General features: G+C 41.4%; 1 protein-coding gene across 1 annotated transcript; it reads left to right on the top strand.

Moving 5' to 3' along the window:
* Positions 1–391: 391 nt before the first annotated feature.
* Positions 392–19469, top strand: LOC120734569 (rho GDP-dissociation inhibitor 1-like). Its single transcript, XM_040033423.1, has 6 exons — positions 392–505; positions 8629–8817; positions 9556–9639; positions 14818–14894; positions 15922–15985; positions 17587–19469. The coding sequence occupies exons 2-6, from the start codon at positions 8631–8633 to the stop codon at positions 17784–17786; spliced, it is 612 nt and encodes a 203-aa protein (XP_039889357.1). The 5' UTR covers positions 392–505; positions 8629–8630; the 3' UTR covers positions 17787–19469.
* The last annotated feature ends 401 nt before the right edge of the window (positions 19470–19870 follow it).

The raw sequence follows: 19870 nt of genomic DNA on the forward strand, positions 1-19870 counted from the left end.
AACACATAAATTGGTAATAAAAAAGATTTAGGTTGAAGTTATGGCTCATTACACCCGTGCCACATATTATATATGATTAACAAAAATTATCAGAAGGTGTAGGTTTTGTAAGAATTTGCCTCTGCACACACAAAAGATTTTAAATCAGACAAACAAACATGTACTTCAAGGAGTTTTACAAGTAAGTATTAGAAGCAATCAGTGTTTTTTTAATACACAAGTCAGTTTTAAATATGTCCCGTTATCCTCTGTACCTTTTATCACAGTACAAAGTGTGACAGCAGAGCGAAACTATCCCACTGAACCCAAAACTAAACACAAGCTTTTAAGCGCGTCACCTACGTAGGGCGTGCGCGCCGCGGACCCGCTCCCGGGAACGTGACGCGCGGGACGGCGCACGGGGCGGCGCCGTCCCCTTGTTCGCCATACTTGCAGGAGAGCCCAGAGAGCAACGAACGCACTTACTGCAAAGGCTCCTGAAAACACTACTGCGTTTAATTTAAAGGTAAGCGTCTCCAGCTTCGAGGACAGCTTCTAACGCCCTCTCTAGAGCAACCATAACCGGCGCGCGTCCGTGAAGCCGCTCCGTTGTCGCGCCCGCTCCCGTCAGCTGATGATAACTTGTCATGCTAATGTTAGCTGCAGGCTCCGGTTAGCTCGGCTGAATTGTTCCCAGCGGTTAACGAGCTAGCCACTTGTCTCGCTCCTCAGTCCCACCCTGTGTGAGAGGAGGGGGTCGGCGGCAGGAAAAGTTGAGCCACATTGTTCAGTATTAATGATTTAATCGTTCAGGCTAATGAACCAGTGGCGTGAGTAAACTGATGTGCTGTCAAAAGGAGGTTAGTTACCCGGCTAATAATGACAGATATATTTACTATTTTATCACCATGGCAGCTGCGGTTCATCTGGGGTTTTTCGCGGATAATACATAATTGAGGAAAATTTGCAAAGATCCGTGATATTATCTTTAAAATAAACATGCGTTCATTAAATTTCATTGAAAGAGCTGTTTTGTTTTTAATTTAATTTAATGCAGGAAAAATAAATATAGGAAACTCTGAAAGTCTTTGTGTTTATATGCCTGCCTAAGGCAAATAATAACACACTTTGACAAACGAACTATTAATTCTGTGTGTTAGTTAGAGATCAATACGTTAAAAAAAAGCCCCACAAAAAGAAAAGTTACACTTTGTTTTTAATATATGTTGTTGTTACTCTGTTCATCTGGGATTAGATTTATCTAGATTACAAACGACAAAATGACAGTCAGACCTTCCAAGAACTAGTTTATGAACAAAAATGTATACAATTTAGAGATTACATGATATATTAGAGTATTATTATTATTTCTTATTATTTTATAAGTGAGCCTTTTATATAGGTTTATATAGGTTCATTCTTCTGTCAGGTGTGTATAGAGTGTGAAATGATTTGATGATGAACCTAAATAATAAATAATCATCTGTTAGCCTCTATTACACTTTAACAAAACTTAAATTCTTTGCACATGGAGTTACTCATTAACAGGCTGCCCGTTATGAAGGTCAGATAGATGTAATGGCACTTTGGCGCCGGTTTGTTGACTTTTTACTTGTTGGCGTTAACGTTTTCACAGCAGAGAAATAAACTCACGCCCCCACAGCGAAAGTCTTTCTCTTTTTTAAAGAAGCAAACACAGCTACTCCCTTGGAGCATCTCATTCCCCCTCTTTGCTGTTCTTGAATGGAGCTGGAGTCCCTTTCAGCTGTTAACAAACTGTTGGCTTGTGTATGGCGTGCATCATGGCTGGATTGAACATGAGTGTACCGCTATTTCAGTGATGTCGAATTGATACAGGAGCTCAGATCTTCTCAGATCATACAAAAGGAAATGCTGCAACATTTGGAAATTATAAGACTTTCTGGAGATCTGGAGACTTTCAGTTTGCATATTCACCTGACTGTGATATGAGAAACTGTTTTGGTGACACGGTATAACTTTGATTTATTAAGTTAGCATAACCAGGAGGAAGCCAGTGATGTGTGAAATAGTTTTGGTGACACTACTTTGGTTGAAAGAGGGCGCCATTTTTGTTTTTACTGTTTCATTTATACGTTGTTAACGACTAACTTAATGTTTTATAAAGCTCAGTTTGATTTAATTTCTTTCTAACTGTACCAAATTTAATAATTCCCTGCTAAGCACGTCTGAAGAGCCAACTATGTCGCTCTTTACTGAATTTTTGCACTAAAGAGACTTAAAACAGTCAAACAGCTAAGGTAGCAGTTAGTTTGTTTAACCCTTACCTGGTTTTTCTGCGCTGAGATTGGACCAATGACAGATGTGCTGAAATAGCATGCAGTTTTTATGCATTCTATGCGTAGACTGTTTCATAGACAGTCTGGCAGCTTGTGCAATATTAGATAAACATGGAAAACACGATTGTGGATGGTCCTAAAATATGGGAGAAACTGGGAAAAGCAGGAATGTTGACAGATTTGGTAAGGTGTGTCAATGCAGGTCCCCATAATCATTCTCTCCTCAGTGCTACTATTGGTCCACTAACGTAACATATTTAACTACTCAAAAAGCCCAGTGGATGAGAAAAGAAAGAAATTCAATAAATGCAAAAGACGAATAACAAGATATAATTTAATATATTTTATAATTTCTCTTTGGCAAATAAATTACACATGACTAATACAAGGAGGTGAGTCTGTATTTCCAACCCTACAAAAGCTGTAAAGAAAGGAGTTGTCAGAAGATATTTATTTTATAATAAATGGTTATATAGTAGCAGCTATGAAGCCCGGTTCACATATATTTGCTCATTGTCTCCAGGTTGTTGGTTGCATTGGTGGACATAGCAGACTCTGGTTGCTTAGGTAACCCACTAATGTATTTACCACCCAGTGATAAATCAATCAGTGGTATAATTCACTCACATTGGTAGTCGCTTAAGATGATCACCTCAAAGCTGAGAAGAGTTTGGCTCACTTATTTTCGACTGCTCCTACAAGACATTTTATATTCCCAGTTCTTGTGTAGGTCAGGCTCAGATTTTTTTTATATGTTAGTATTTGAGGAAAATTTTCCAGATTTATTGATTAATGCAAACCACTTGATTACAAAAAATCCTCAATGTAACTTCTTTGCTTCAGTGCTTTGTAAGCATTTCATCCACGTTTGTGACTAAAATAGACATGAAATAGTGACGTGGAGTATTAGAAGATTTAAGCCAGGTAGTTCCTACATTTCTCAGCAAAAAGACGGAAAACACAACAGCAGCTGTGGAGATGATGCTGTCACAGTTTAACGTGGAGCCACAGTCTGTCTACAGACACGTGGTGAAAAGCGGGGAGGTGGCGTTGTTACCGAGAAAGTGAACTCAGTCGCAGTGAAAAAAAAAAAACATGTTTGTCTCGTCCAAAACTATTAAAACCTTTCTGATAAACAGCTGGTGTGAGTCCTTCGTCTATCCACATCAACAACCAGCGCAAACATGACATAAAGCAAACTTTCAGCTCCTCGCATAGGCCACCGTTTTCCTTACACAGAGAAAAATCCATGTTAAAGCTAGAGAAGTTAGAATAAAAGCCTATTTATGCAGATTAACTGTTAACTCAATTAAACTGGCAGCAGCCCAGGGTGTACTAGACTAGATTTATTTCAAGGCTTTTGTAACATTGTTTTTCAGATTTAGATGAATATAAAACATAAATAATGTCATACACATTAAATTCAATTTTATTTATAGTTAAAAAACAAAAACGAATAAAAGTTTTTTTTTATTTTTTTATCTTGCAGGTCAGTAAAAGCATGCATGGGGTCCGCAAAACTTTAAGCACTGACGTGGGGCTGTTAGTTTGGATAGTAAATTATTATTAAGTAAGCCGTCGGCAGGTTCTGAACATGTTGTAACATCATGATGATTCTTTAAAAAGCAATTACAGACGGCATTAAACAGACAGACACACACGCACGCACACGGTCGCTGACTAACATGCACAAAAATGCACAACAAACATTAACCTTGACCATCGTTGATCCCTGACATCATCGTCCATGTGCAAAACATTGTTGTTTGCAGGGTATTGTTGTCTCCCTGCCGTGCGGGCGGCCAGTACGGACACCTAAGATTGGAATGCGATAACTCGAGAATGAGGCGACCTCGGAGCTTCAAATTATTACTATAGGAATTATCTATCTGCATATCTCAGGGAACTCAACCTGAAGGTCAGAGGTCAAGTTATCTGAAAATCTTGTGAATGCGATAACCTAAGAACAAGGCAACAAAGGGGTAGCACCAGTCGCCGTAATTTAAATTATCTTGCTGCTCAAAATTACAGCAGGCAGAAACCTCCATGTCTCTATTAAATTCTGTATTTGTTATTAATGTTTGCATGAGGCCGGCAGGGGTAACAGTCTGGATTGGCTGTTGCCCTGCAGGTTGTTGTTCTTAGTTTTTGATACAAAAATAGATGAACCCAAAAGAACCCAACACCAAACAGAGGATGTAAACGTTAGTGACACACTGCACTGATGAGGCTTCAGGCTCCCGCATGCTTCCTCTGTTTGTGAAATTGAAGTTTCTTTAAGCTTCCCGTCCTGTTTGCGAGCCTGCTGAAGGCTGTGTGGGGCGAGTCTGTCAAACTGGGTTCTAGTCCACTCATGAAATGTCCTAATGTTAATATTTGGCATGACAGCACAAGGGGAGTCTTCTTAATATCACTTTTATTAACTTCTTACATCATGTCCTGTGAGAGCACGTGAACTGTTGAAAGTGAAAACACACGAGGATACTTTATGTTTTTTTTTTTTTACAATTCATAAAACATGGGATTTTTTTCAGCTTTCCTCAAATAAAAGCACAAATATTATTATACTAATTTATTTAAATCTAAAATACATTTATGAGCTTACCAGAAATTAAATTTTTAACCTTTTTATTGAATGTTTGCTCAAATGGAAAAGCTTGTGACAGGAGAACCGTAGTGCTTAAACGCATGCACGATAGTTCATTTGAAAGGTAACTTCTACTATCTGAAAATGTGACTGTTCCATATTTCAGACCTGTGCTAATCCCGTGAGGTATTGACGTTACAGGTGTCCTTACTCCTCATGAAAACATCTTCAGTTGTCCAAATTTAATCATATGAGGTTAAATATAAATATTTTATTTCCTCACTTTGTGGAGAAAAAGCGGCTGAGCAGGCAGTGGGACATTTGTGCTTTTATTAGTAACAATACAAAGTGAATATCCTAAAATTTATTCACTTGAGTTGTGTGGTTGACAGCTCACTCAAAGTGCAACTCAAGGTCAAAATCAGTGATGGCCAATTTATTTTAGGTGGGACACATACAGCCCAGTATGAGCTAAAGTGGACAGTTGTAGATTGTTTCCCTTTCTCTACAATGGTGAATGGACTGGTACTCATATAGCATCTTTCTGCTTAATTTGTGCACTCAAATCACACACACACATTCATACACCTTCTGACCTTCCGATGGATGCATCGGGGTCAACTCGAGGTTTGGTATCAGATGGACTGGAGGAAATCAATCCACTGACCTTCTGATTAAACAGAGCCTCAGTGTCACGAAGTTTAAGTACACATTTACTGAACCAACCATCAGTTATAAAAGTGAGCTGAAGAAAAATAACACATCAGTTTTCCACATTATGAAAAAAACTGCTGACTGCCCATCAGCACGGCTCTTTAGGGTCACACTTTGCGTAAAACTGTGTCAGAATGATCACTTTCTGTGCTGCCCGATTGACCAAACTTTGGAGAATAAAGTAAATGGAGCTTGTCTACTAATAAATTATTATATGGTCTCACAGGATAAGATAGCAGTGTATAAAGGGATTAAATTAGCCTTTTGTGGGACAAAACAATCTAAAAGCTACCAGTAAAAGACTGATGTACTTGTACGGTGCTCAGTGGGAAAAATATTTAGCTTTAAGAAATTTCGTAACAGGGAGACCATGCAAACCAAAAATATAAATAAAAAACTAAGAGTTAATGCCAGGAGTTTCACTCCTCGTCGAGTAACCGTGATCTAAATTTGACCGCAGTTAAATCTGCAATTTAGTTATGCAAAACATGAACTCAAATGAAGATTGCATTTAAAAAAACAAAGTTTTTTTTATCATTGTACATGGCTCTAATAATGCATTTTATTTTTATTGAGTGGAAGGTATATCTGAAGTCGCAAGAGAAACTTGACCAAAGTAAAAGTTTGGTGTTTAAAGGCTCTGCTTGATTAAGGAGAATTTGTGCAACCAGCAGCTAATAATCACATTTTGAAGGAGTTCTTGAAGTCTTACTTTAGTCACACAATTTTGGTTCCTTCAGGTGCAAGAGATTGTGCATATATAATGGTGCGTTTGTAAGGAATAGAAAAGCGGAAAATTGAAGCAGGATTTTGGCTCCTGCTCAGGCATGTTTATGGCTGCGGCTCCTCGCATAGTTCACGTCTGTGCTGCTTATAGACATTTCTATGATGCCTGCTAGTTTAGGCAGTTCATAAGAGAAGAGAGAGGTATGCAGACAAACTCAAACTTACGATTTGTATCACAAAAATCACTAATCACTAAAATTATTTGGGACATTTGCATTATCCACAGTTCTTTTCAAACTTCCAGTCTTTTAGTTACAGCCACAGTTTACACAGTGTTGCATCTGAGGCTGGAGACTCGAAGCATTTAATCCATCTGTTGCTGCTGAAATGTAAACGAATGTCATGGAGGTATTAAACACTGCTGGCTGAGCACTGCTGGGTGGAGATGGAGGTACAATTAGTTCACAGCTACGTTTGCTGTATTGTTGAACTAACTGAAGCAGATCACAGTGATGTTGACTTAGCAGTTAATTTTTTTACCAGTTGTGAAAAATGTCCAGCCTAGTTAAATATCACCTAATGAATAAGAACGGATTATAAAAAAATCAAGAGTATAGTGACTAAAACGATCATGGTGCAGCAGATCTTTCTAGCGTGCATGTTGACATTATTTCACTAACTTTTATAGTCAGAGGAAACACATCGGCTCTGTTTTGGTCCTTTTCCTGTACAGCAGTGAGCTTTCGCCCCTCCCTGAAAGCTCGGACTCGCTCGTGTTCAGCTTTGACCAAGATGATGGAAAAACCTGGTCTGCCTAGAAGGAGAAAAACTAACAAGTTTCCATAGGCGAACATGTTCTAGAAGAAAGACAAACGAGTACACCTGCCAGCATCCCTCACCCAAACTCTTTAACTGTTTGCTATCACTGAGTTTGTGGCTGTTGCTGCAGGGCTTCTGAGGTGGGCAGGTCCAATATCTACCACAAACATCCTGCAGTACAGGCTGCAGGCTGGCAGGGACCAGCAGTTTCCCGTAAGAGTACTCCCCATGTCATAACCTTGTACGTCCTCCACCACAGCTGTGTACCCCTTTTATTTCTTACATTTATCTATTTATTAAATAAAACATTTTATTGAAATTGTACATAAATCCTAAGAAAATCCCCTGTAAAATATTCTAAGTTCAGTAAATACATCTTGTTTCTTAAAATCTCCTCCTGTGTCTCCGAAACACCTCTCGAAGTTGGAGTTGTCCAGGAGGCGTCCTGTTCAGATGCCCAGACCACCTCAAATGGCTCCATTCATGCGCTTGACATTCTTTTAAACGTCTAGTCTAGGCATGGATGTTTTTTGTCATAATGGAGCAGCCCTGTGAAGCAGTGGAGTCACTGCATCTGAGCAAAGAGAGTTTACGTCCTGAATTCTCTCTGCTGGTTTTTCCACATTACAGAGAGTTCGTTGTGTGCAGAGCTGTCCTTTAGGTTTTTTTTAAAAATGCTCCTGTAATTATTTACAACATCAAAGTGGCTGCTCTTAAGTGATTAAAGATACACAACCAGGACTAAAGTGTAATTGTAAGCGATGTATGCTAGAGTGGCAGTGGTGCATTCAGTCCCTGTGTTTTTTTTTCTGTTTTGCTGTGGGTGGGAGGGGGGCTTTAATGTGAGCTTTAAGACTCTCGGTCCAAGCACAGCTCTTCCTGCTTTTGTTACACTGTGCGTTTGAGCAGTGGAAAGTTTTTGGGCATTAGCCTCCTTAAAACGGGAACACAGTTAGTTTCTGTGCAAATGAAACACAAACCCATTGTCTCTGCATCAGGTTAACTCGATCATCTTGCTTTCCTGACATAAATGAGATGGCTTCCTTATTTGGAGGTTTATGAGGACAAAACAAATGTTATTCCTTGTTCTTGTTATCCTTGAAACTCTTCCCTGATAACATCGCTGAGAAAAACAAATATACACGACTGCGGTGTACACTGCTGTGAAGCTGTTGCTTGGATGAATGTAATAGAGGTGAAAAAGACCAGACTCATGTCATCCATGCCAGGGGAACACAGTTGTTTTCATCTGACCTAAATGACTGCATCATGGGATGCTTGACGCCTCGTTCATGACTCCCCTCTCATTATTACTACTTCAAAGAAGTGAGATTAGATGCTACACACAGCAGAGTTTGTCTTTTTGTTTACAACAAAACACTTGCCTCCCCAAGAGACAAGTGTTAGTAAGAATATAGGACGTCTGCCCACCTGCTTTCTTTCCATGCTCGCTATACCGTCACTCACATTTTTTTCCCCCTCCAGACATGGCTGACGATGACGTGACTACGGAGCAGCTAGCAGCTATCGCCGCTGAAAATGAAGAGCCAGAGCCAGTGAACTACAAACCTCCAGCCCAGAAGTCAGTGAAGGAGATCCATGAGCTGGATAAGGATGACGAAAGCCTACGCAAATATAAGGAAGCCCTGCTTGGCTCTGGGATCTCTGAGGCTGGTAATACACTGTGTGTGTCTGAGTGTGTGTGTAACGGTTCTGCAAAACCACAGTTCAAATTGTATCTCGGTTTTTCTTTAGAAGTGATTAATTAAAAACAGAAAAATATGTTTATTTGATTTAATGATAAACATTAAAGTCCATTACTCTGATGTGTTTCTTGTTCACCGCTTCAACAATACAGAAGAGGTCCCTGTAGGTATCACAGTGCAGGAAGGTGGTGCTGTGTTACAATAAAGCAGATGTTTTTGTTGTTTTTGGTTTGTCATTGAACTGTTACATCCTGTTTGATGCATTGTGCATTTTATTAAAAAACACAGGACTAAGCTGGAGTTGTATGTCTTTATAGTAACCTGTGGCCTAGTGTTGTCTGTCAAACACTGATGATCAGTACGCTTCCTGCTGTGAGGAGAAAGTTTGAATTGTTGACTGAGAACAAACTGAAGAGTAATTAATGCAGAATCTGTCCCAACTACAGCAGCCTGTCCTGATTTCAGCTCCCCTGAGTTCAAACACTTCAAACACGTAGCTGATTTTTACATCACATGCAGACCTGCTATAAATGTCTGGGTTTAGCAGACTGCATGTGAAAACGACGTTAAAGTGTCTTTAAGGATAAATAAAAGTTATGAATATAAACTATGGAGCAGCCAGCAGTAATCTGGGTAGTATGAGACACATGTTTAGCATGTTTGCTACGTCTGTACTGAATCACCTGTTTCTTTGGTCTTGTCTCAGATCCCAATGTTCCCAACGTCCAGGTGATCCGGATGAGTTTGGTCTGTGATAGTGCTCCTGAGCCGCTGGTCCTGGACCTCTGTGGTGAGTCTGTGTTCAGGCAGAAATCAAGTAGAAGTTTCTGATTGAACCCCAACATTCAGTGTTTGATAACTAATGGCGCCATATTGGAGCTGTTGATCCTTCCTACGGGTTTCCGTAGACCTGGGGTCGGCCGCATGTGGCTCTTTAGTCCTTATAGTGCGGCTCCGCGTGGTTTGGGAAAATAAATTAGAAGTATTTAGCTGAAGTATATTTTCTTTATGTTAGTTTTTTTAACTTGTAGTTCTAAATTGGAAGATTATTGTACTATTGAAATATAAAAATAAAATTATATTCTATTATTTTTTTCATCGCTCAATATAAGAGTCACACTCGCGGAAGCCGGTGTACCCGCCGACACGCCGTGCATTTATCGAGACTTTCAACCCCAGGTAGGCCAGTTATGGCTCTTTGGATCCACATTATGTGAGCAGCTGTTCTCCACCATGAACTATGTTAAAGACAAACACCACTCGCGCCTCACAGATGACAGCTTACAGTCCTGCGTAAAGATGAAGTGACTTCGTACAGCCCCGATTTGCAGGCGCTGTGCGCAGAGGTTCAGGAACAGAAGTCTCATTGTAAACATATCACGGCAGACCCGACGATGTTTGCATCAACATGCTTTTCAGCATCTCTTTATTGACCACTTTTCACACACGGTTGCTGTACGCATACAGCCGGCTGTAGCTTTGCAGCTCACAGCCCGACACATACCAACACATTAGCATAGATACCACAGACGTTAAGGCGGCGAGGCGAGGCAGCGGCGCTGCAGACCACGCCCCGCCACACACATTAACCAGGTAAAATACATATTTAGGCAGAATTTTGCAAATATCTATTTTTCATTTTTTAGCAGCATCGTGCTTTTTTTCCCAATTTTTTTTTTTAAAATTCAGGTCAAGGCTCCAAAAGCCCAAAGGCGATATATATATATATATATCACAACAGTTTTTGTTTGCTACATGGATCATTTTAGTTTCCTTTCCTTTTGTTATATTTCTTTAAGAGTTCAAAATGTGTTAATTACATAAATAAAATGTAATTTTCTCTGTAGCACTTCATGGATTTCATAAGCGGCACACCTTAGTTGTTCACACAAAGCATAAAGGTAAAAAACAATATATACAGTGTTAACTTCATTTTAGATGTCAAAAAGTATTTGCGGCTCTCAGTGTTTTCTTTTGTGTGGAAACCGGGTCCAAATGGCTCTTTGAGTGTTAAAGGTTGCTGACCGCTGCCGTAGGGGAACCTGGGGAAGGATTATTAATAAGTGGCCCGCAGTTATGTTTGTTTCCGGGTTTGTCTCTTTTGGTCCGCTGCTTTAGGTTTTCAGTTGTTTGCTATTTCCCAGCTGCCTGGGCACCTTCTTCATACCCATGTGCATGTGCAGGGATCGTGGTTGGCACTGTGGAAAAAAACATTTGTGCGTGACTCAAGGAGTACCTGGATAACTCTGTGTCCCGCCAACATCCTCACCTCAGTTATTTTTCCAATTTTATTTTGTTTAAAGTTAGAGGAATCTGCTGCTGAGTTCAGTATGTGCAAGATATTTTCAAGTTTCTTGAGTAGCCGCACCAAAATAATTGTAAATATGAGAGGATATAATTGAGCATCCTCGAGTTCATTCAGAGTGATGAGCTCACCTGTGAAGCAAACTGCTGAGACAAACGTCCAACAGTCCCCGTTTCGCATGTTGCCCCTTGGGAAAATTAATTTCCCGGCTCCCATCTATAAAATAATTGAAATGCCTTTTTTCTCTCATGGGCCAGTAAATCTCCTTCAGTGGTGGTGGTGGGGGACTCGAGACTCGAGGCCACGCTGCCAAAGTCAACAACGTGTTGTTCCATCACATTTTCACACCGTTATTTTCTTTCAAATCATTTTCATCCTGTTTCAAAGCTCTCAGACGTGCTTGTCCTGCACCCCCAGTACAGACTCTGCCTATTATAATTCCATCCAGCAGCACTTACTCTGTGAAGGTCTGAATCTGCTACTAATAAGATTTAGCGACACATCCCAGAAGCAGAGAGAAATGGACAAACTACAGCGACTGGATTTAGTTTTTTAATTCGTGGCACTAATTTAAAAGTTAATGTCAAATATTCCAGAGTTTTATAATCTTGTAGGTCTGAACTGCATCTTCTCGCTCCTCTGGAGCAGCTTTGGGCCCAGCTGGCCTAGATTTGGATCAGTCCAGGACATTTTGTCCTGTTCCTCGTTGCAGCTTTTACTGCTTTCTCAGATAAAGTTGTGACTGTCCACACGGTAAATAAAGGCACAACAGTCCAGTTTGGCTGATTGTGACTTTTTCAAAAATCCTGCCATTAATTCCAGTTTAAAGTCACAGATAGCCCTCAGCTATGCTCGTGTGTTTGTCCTTAAAGCTGAATATTGTCAGGCTTAAGAAACACTCAGGAGACGTTAAAATGAATTGTCCCCATTGTGTTTGTATTTGGAGATAAAACATGTTTTGCTTTTCAATAAAAAGTCCCTGAAACTAATATCTTTAAGATGTTTCATGGCACAGTCATTTCTCCTGTTATGCAAGGAACCAAAACGTTTAATAAGGTTGATGATAAAACGCGCCCTCACAGTTTCGGGTTCAAATGACTTACAAACTGGCCCAAAATATAAGACTCTTACTTCTGTGATCACAGAGACTGTGGTAAAAAGAAGCTTGCAGGAGGAAGAAGGAAAAGCAGAAGAAGCAAAGATTAGTGTAAGTTGTCTGTTTTTGTACTTCAGGAGCAGGAAATAAAACTGGAACACTAACTTTCTGAACTTTAAAATATTTCTTAGTTTCTGCAGAGGTTTGAGTCTCTTTGGGCTCACTTCCTTCTTTGTTGTTGGTTTCTTGTGAAGCTTGGGTTTAAGAGGGCTCAAAGGAAGAGGAGGACACACTCTACTCAGCAAGAACATACTGGAAACAGCTCAGTTTAAAAGCCTTTTTAGAGGCCTGGGAACAACAGGGCAGCAACGGTCAGCACGGCAGTCAGCTCCCACGGGACTGCCAGAGGATTTTAGTGTCCCGAGGAGGGACAGAAGGGAGGGGTGTAAATGTGTTAAGGCAAAAAACTGAAACTGTTATAATCTGGATTATTTAAGAGTGTAATTAAAAAACAAACAAGAAATTACTGAACTTTCCAAAAAACATTTTGCAGAGGTTTTCCTTTAAATTCAGATATAATTAAATTAGTGGTTTACAGATTAGTGGGTGATTTTAAGGGGTACCAATCAGAAGGTCAGTTATTAAGTTGCCAGTTGACGTAGTGTCCTTGAGCACGATACTGAGCCTCATATGCGTTTTTGCGTGACAGGCTTGTAGTTTAGAAGTATGACAACTAATAACTTTACTTTCTCTAGACCAAAAGCTTTCCTTGTCCAAAAATGTCTCCTGTGTCGCCTCTTTTCTTAATCACTTATGTTCTGCACATTTTTAATCTTAGCTTTGTTTTCTGTACTAGAGTAACAGAGTGCATACAGGAAAAAAGCATGTTTGTTAAGACATTAGGACACTTCCATCTAGAGAAGTGATCCAGTGGAACTTGTGCTTTTAACAAGACTGTCTGTTAGTAGTAGATGGTGTTTTCGCCATGAACTGTTCGCCAGTGTTGCTCTGCTAAGGGAGGCAATAAAGGAAGCACCGAAGCAGCTTTCCTCAGTATTTGGATCATTTGAAGAGCTCCCATCGTGGTTTCCATGTAAATGCTTTCGGGTCATGTCACTCCGTGGGGAACATTGCTAACAACATCTGACCAGTCAGCTGCTGGGTCTGTGCTTTCAGGAAGGGGTAGATAACAAAAGAAGGTGCTGCTGTAAAGGTAAAAGGTGCACATCGTTTAAAACAGAAGACAAGATGCTTTGGTGACGTTTTCATCCCGTTTTGGTGAAACAGCCTGACGTCTCTAATTAAAAGCAGTTTTAAATTGTTTATGGTCGATTAACCTCCAAGTTTGATCCACTCGTTTTTATTTCTTTTTAATATAAACCGATACAGTCACAGTCAGCAGCTCGGTACTAAAATCTAAGGTCATACACTGTTTTAGTTGCAGCTTGCCAGAATGTAAAGTAGATGTAAAATAAAAGCTTAGAGGCTAAAGTGTGAGCTCACTGTATGGAGCAGTGTGCGAGTGCTCAGAATAGAAGCAGCTCAGTTTGTACTCGTGAGCTTCACCTCACGATCGTGATCTAAAAGAGACGATCTGCATTATAATTAACACCTCGTTATCTCAGAGTAATGTTTGAGGTCTACAGAGTGAGACGATGTTAGTGGATGGTTCCAGGAGCTACGATAACATATGTTCAGTGAATCTTTAAGATTGAAACATGAGGGTAAAGACGTGTGTGACTCTCACAGCGTAACAAGTACTTTGGTGGTAACTGTGCGCTCAGTACAGCTGTGAAATATCAACATTGTATCAGTTAATAAAAACTCAGTATTTTAGATAATTGTGTAATTTTACCTTTTTGATTTTATATGATTTATTGATGTTTACACCTTCATGCATTTGTGTTTTTAATTTATTTTTAAATTCATTTTTGCCAAAAGAGACAATGACAAACAAAAGTCACTGTGAAGTGAAATCAGATGTCCTAACAGCTCTGTGCCCTGCAGACTGTCTAGCTCTCGCTTTTTACCAGCTTTCCTGTGCAAATGTTTTACTCAATAATTTATTTGTGAGAAATCATATATTCAGCTGCCTCTCCAGTAAGTCTCATCTTGGACTGCAGCTGATGACGGTGGTATTGTTCTCCTCTGCTGCCTTTGTGAGCTCAGCATAGCGCCACCTGCTGCAGGTTTGTGTTTGAGTGGCTGTCAAGCTCACGACGGATCTCCACAGCAGGAGGGAGGGCTGCTGTCGACAGCTACAGTCCAAGATGTTCAAGTTCCCCCATCTGCATGACCTGTGGGTCGCTCTTGGGGAAGCAGCTTAATGAAATCCAAGACCATAATAATAGTAACAGCAGCCTGGCCAAAGAGCCAGGACACGACACAGGAAGGGTCGCGGCTAAGCAGGTTAGCGAAGTTAGCGAAGACTGATCAGCGTGAGAGTGAGAGGGTTGCATGAATGAATGAATGAATGGCACTAGTCCTTATAACAGATGAAATTAAAAAATGCTGAAGTGAAGGTTTGGACCTTATATTGATTTGTCTGTGTTTGTTGTTGCTCACAGGAGACCTGGAAGCCTTTAAGAAGCAGGCCTTTGTCCTGAAGGAGGGAGTAGAATACAGAATAAAGATCAGCTTTAAGGTGAGAGCTGCTGGTCCGTTTAAGAAATGAGTGCATCTGTCCTTGTTTTCTGCAGACCATGTTAAAGTACAGCTGTTCCACTGATAGTGATGTTTTCAAATCTGTGAAGTTTGGGTCACTGGACAGGACTCGACAGCCATCCTCTAAGGCACATTTTACTGAAATATTGTTGGCACAGGAGCTCAGTGTTGGCAGATTGCTGCTCAGTGAGGCTTTGATTTTAAAAACATTTATTTCCTGCCATTAACTATAGGAAATATTGCTCACTTCCTCTGAATCCACTGAGTGTAATGTAGGCACAGACGATGTACATAGCAACAAAAAAACAAAGAGACACACATTGTTATTTATCTGGAACCACATCACAATTACAAAGCAGGTTTTAGAGCCACAAAGAGCCATCTGTAGCCACTCAATAACAAAAAATACAAAATCTCAAAAGTAATTGGTGTCAGGTCATCTGCGCTCTCATTAAAACATTAGTTGGTAGCAGGAGAATTGTAGTAGATGCTCACAGGATGACAAGAGGCTTTTTATCAGCTTAAAAACAGTTTTCAGCTAAAAGCATGTTGGAAATCATCTTTTTGGTGCAGAAATGGTATTTTATGCCTGTCAGACTGTGTTATCCTTGTCATTTTTATAGTTTCATAGAAGAAATGGGACCAAATTCTGTTTCTGTGAGAGGCAGCCAACAACGAGTTGATGTTATATTTATACACAATGTTGGTTCACCCTCTAGTTAGGTGCATTTTTAGGCTTGAATTATTCACAGTTCAGGGTTAATTAGTTTAACAGGAAACAAAACATTTCTATAGAAAAAGGTCCACAGACTGAAAATGAGTGAAAAAGCAGCCAATGTCCAAAAACCACTTTCTTCAAGAACTTTTGATCAAGTCAGAAGAAAGTCTGGCTCCTTGGAAGCAAAGTTTAAAGAAATGAGGGCCAGCTCAAGACTTTTGCACAATGCCATAGACTTGTTGATCTGTCTTACTGTCACATGTCTGATGCAATGTCTTTGTGTCCTCAGGTGAACAGGGAGATCGTGTCGGGGCTGAAGTATGTGCAGCAGACGTTCAGGAAAGGAATGAAGAGTGAGTGAAAAACGTCTCTACAAACACAGTTCCTCTGAAGATCAGCGTTACTGGTTGGATGCAGCTCCTGCATGTAAAGCTGATCATGTGCTAACAGCCAAACAGCAGCCTACAACAACCAGAGGCTCATTAGCTGTGCTGCTAATCAGTCTTTTTATATACAAGCATGCACAGCTTTTACTTTGCTAAATGAGCTATTAATGCCAGTTTGGGGCTGATTATTGAGCCAGCCGCTGATGTTGAATCAGTGTTTTTCCTGGATCAAAAAGGCTCCTTTGGAGCGAGCTGAAATGAGCCTGTGTAACAGATAATTGCTGGGAGTTTTACTTTGGCTCTTTGTTTAAAAAAAATCTTGTCTCTCCTTGGCGCGTTAGCTACAGTTACAGCACATTTGTTTACGTTCAAACACGTACAGGCCTCAGTCTCACAGTCACCCCTCACACAACTTAAATGTTTCTCTTCATCAGTAAATTTAAAAGTTTTTTCCTTACGATGAAAGAGATAAAAGAGTGCTTAAGCACACAGAGGGGATACTGAGTCACAGAGTAATGGGTAATACTGAGTAACCACAGATGTAACAGCAGCTCCGAATTAAGGCGAGTGAAAGTTGATAAGACGTCTCATGTCACAACAACACTGTTACAGGCTGAACAAACAGTGAAGCAACAATCCTGAGACCTCCTGTGATCCAGAGCTTCTTCAGGGCCTGAAGCTTTATAAGTTATCGAAAACAGCCTCTCACAAAATGCTACTTTTTTAAGTATTATTTGAACATTTTTGCCTTTATTGGATGGTGGAGCAGTGAAGACAGACAGGAAAGTGAGGAGAGGAGAGACACAGCTGCTGGGACTGCTGCACTCGCCTGCTTACCTACTGAGCTGAAGCGGCTAACTCGGGCTCTTTTTAAAGCCTATGTTTGTGTTTGGATTGTGTTTACAATTGGATTTTTATTTTAATAACAATTTAAGGGAATCACAGAATGACTCAAAGGCAGTGCCGTTACACTGTTGTGAATCTGTTTCACCTTTTTTGGTGCAAATTGAAGTGACAACAGGTTCACAGGAGAGGCAACAAGAGCAGAGCACTCCCCAAAATAAGAGTGAGCTGCTCCCTGCAGCCCATTCAGTTTCAGTCTAGCTCCTCCAGGATGGCACATCCACATGAAGGAACGGGAGTGCTCCTGTTTCTGACACACGAGGATCTCGCTGGTTGTTGTTTTGCAGAGCTCTAGCAGTGCTGCTCTTACTCCCTCATACAGACGAGCGTTCCTGCTGCTGGGTTGACGTCCAGCTCTCCTCTCTTAATATCTCCATCTCCTGCTGTGCAGTGCAACCTCGTGACAGCCCATCACAGTGATCTTATTTTACAGGATTAAGTTGTATAAATTATAGAAGTTATAGAAAACTTTTATAATTATATATCCATGTATATTTAAAAATTTAAGTCCTGTGAAGCTGTTATTTTAATTTTTTTTGCTGTAACTGACTCCTCGCAGCCACCTGCAGTGTCTTCATGGCCCACACGTTGGTAATTACCAGCCTGTTCACAATCTGAGCTGAGCGCGATGTAAAGATCTAACGTTTCCTCTCGTTTGTTGACAGTTGACAAGTCAGACTACATGGTGGGCAGCTATGGGCCGCGTGGTGCTGAATACGACTTCCTGACTACGGTGGAGGAGGCGCCCAAGGGCCTGCTGGCCCGTGGCAACTACGTCATCAAATCCAAGTTCACCGACGACGACAAGCACGACCACCTGTCCTGGGAGTGGAACCTGAACATCAAGAAAGACTGGAAAGACTAAAAGAGGCCTTTGTGTTTGGAGCTGGGGGTGTAGGGGGGGCCGCAAGGGATTCCCTCAGCCCCTCCCCTCCTCCTCCATCTTCCTCCTCATCCTCCTCCCATCCCTGCCACGTCCACCGCCATTTCTGCCTTCTTTGTTTTTGTCGTGCATTTCATGCTCTCATGCCTTATCTCACGCCTCGCTGTCTTAACGCCCCACCCGCCCCGCTCTGTCAGCACCAGTAGCAGCAGCAGTAGCAGCAACCTAACCCCCCCCCCCCCGTCTGTCCGTCCATCAACACCTTCCTGCTCAACATTTCATTGGTTGCGCACGAGCCCACCTCTGTCCATGCACTCACGCGCCCCACCGAGCTGTGCCAAGTAGCACCTTACTCCTGCGCCCTCCTCTGCTTCCTGTTTTTGCCCCCAGTTTTTCACTGCTTCAAGAGATTAAGTCCTGCCCTCCACCTCCCCCGAAAAGGTGTCTTCCTCTCTCAGTATAAGTACATGTGGAAAAGCAACTGTACAATCAACTTTTGTTTGCCTTTTTTATATAATGGTATCAATGGTTGTGTAATGTGATTGTATTCACACCACAGTTAATCAGCTGTTCTTAGCACCACCCCCCAGCATCCACCTCCCCGTCTGCCCGCTTGCCAACCGCTCCACGCTCGTTTTGCTCACCTACTCGCTCGCTGTCTTTTGATATGATTACCAGTACCTGCCTTGAAAGAAAAACAAAACGAAACACATTCAGTCAGAGCTGCTCGACGCCGCCTCTTTCTTTTCTAAATGTACTTGCACGCTCCCTGTCAGATGGGAGGCGTGGCCAAAGTGAACAAGGGAGTGGAAAGTATAAAAAGTAGCTGCCTTACGTATCGATTAATGTTTCTTTAGCATGCCTTGTGTGCACGAGCAGCGCTCGCGATCAAGTAGTCTGAATACGAAGGGCTCGCTCTCGCTGCCAACGAATAACCACCTGTAGCCCTGTTGTAGTGGAGACTGTTTATACAGGTTACTGAATGGCAGCTCTGCACACGCCCACTGCCCCCTCCACGCTAAACGCTTCCTGTAATCGGAGGGAACTGAATGTTAACAATTGGAGAAATTTTAATCTGGCACTCTCGCTTCTTTTAGCCAAGAGGCCTTAGCACCAACTACGATCACGTGGAGAAAAACGGTAAAAACATTTTTAGATTTTTCTTCCCCCCCCCACTTTGCCTTAATGTTTGCCCCCTCCCCGCCGCTCTCGTTCGTTCAGATCGCTTCATAGGTTGCAGTCAGGAGATCCCAGGTGTGGAGGAGGCTGAGCCAGGCGCCGTCTGCTGCTGCCGCCACTGCCGGAGACCTCGGCGGCGTCTGGTCTCACCCGCAGACAGAGGAAAACTGACATGAACAGTCAGGTGACACTACCAGAGAAAACACATGCTCGCTATTTAAATGAAGAATGAAGGTTTTAAAAACACGACTGACCCAGTGACATTAAATATGAAGCAAACTCGTACTGTACCGAAACACATGGATGTAAAGCTTCTGTTTGTTCCTTCCTCATCCTCTTCTTCTGATGATAATTATGAATTCCTGCTCCATACATTCCTTCACATTGTACAGTTTCTATGAAAACGCTGGCATGCTGGTGGGGTTGTATATTCTATCATCATTTGTGGTTGCTCTTCTCGGTCAATAAAGATTTTGCTCAACCTGGCCTCTGACGTTCTGGTGTTTTGCAAATAAAGCTTTTTGCTGTATTACACTGTGAATAAATTCCACTCAGGCTATGAAAGTGATGACTTTTCACAGCCTGAGTGGAGCTGCAGGTAAGGCAAAGTAGCTCTGAAATACTGCTGGTAGAGCCCGGCTGACATTTCTTTCATACTGGTGCCATTTGGTCATTTCAAAACAAATTTATTTTACTAAAATTATTTATCTGTAGTCCTTACAAAGTGATGCTGATTACTTGTGTATGCACTGTCTGCCCGGATCAGCTGGGTTTGTAAGCGTTTCAAAGTTGCAGAGCGCCCTCTGGTGGACAAACTGTTTGGTGAATGGTGTTTCTCCTGCCTCTTCGGTTTTGATTTGTTGGTCATTATAAATGCTGACACAGAT

This window comes from Simochromis diagramma, unplaced genomic scaffold, assembly GCF_900408965.1.
Source record: "Simochromis diagramma unplaced genomic scaffold, fSimDia1.1 OVJJ01000571.1, whole genome shotgun sequence".
Taxonomy (NCBI): domain Eukaryota; kingdom Metazoa; phylum Chordata; class Actinopteri; order Cichliformes; family Cichlidae; genus Simochromis; species Simochromis diagramma.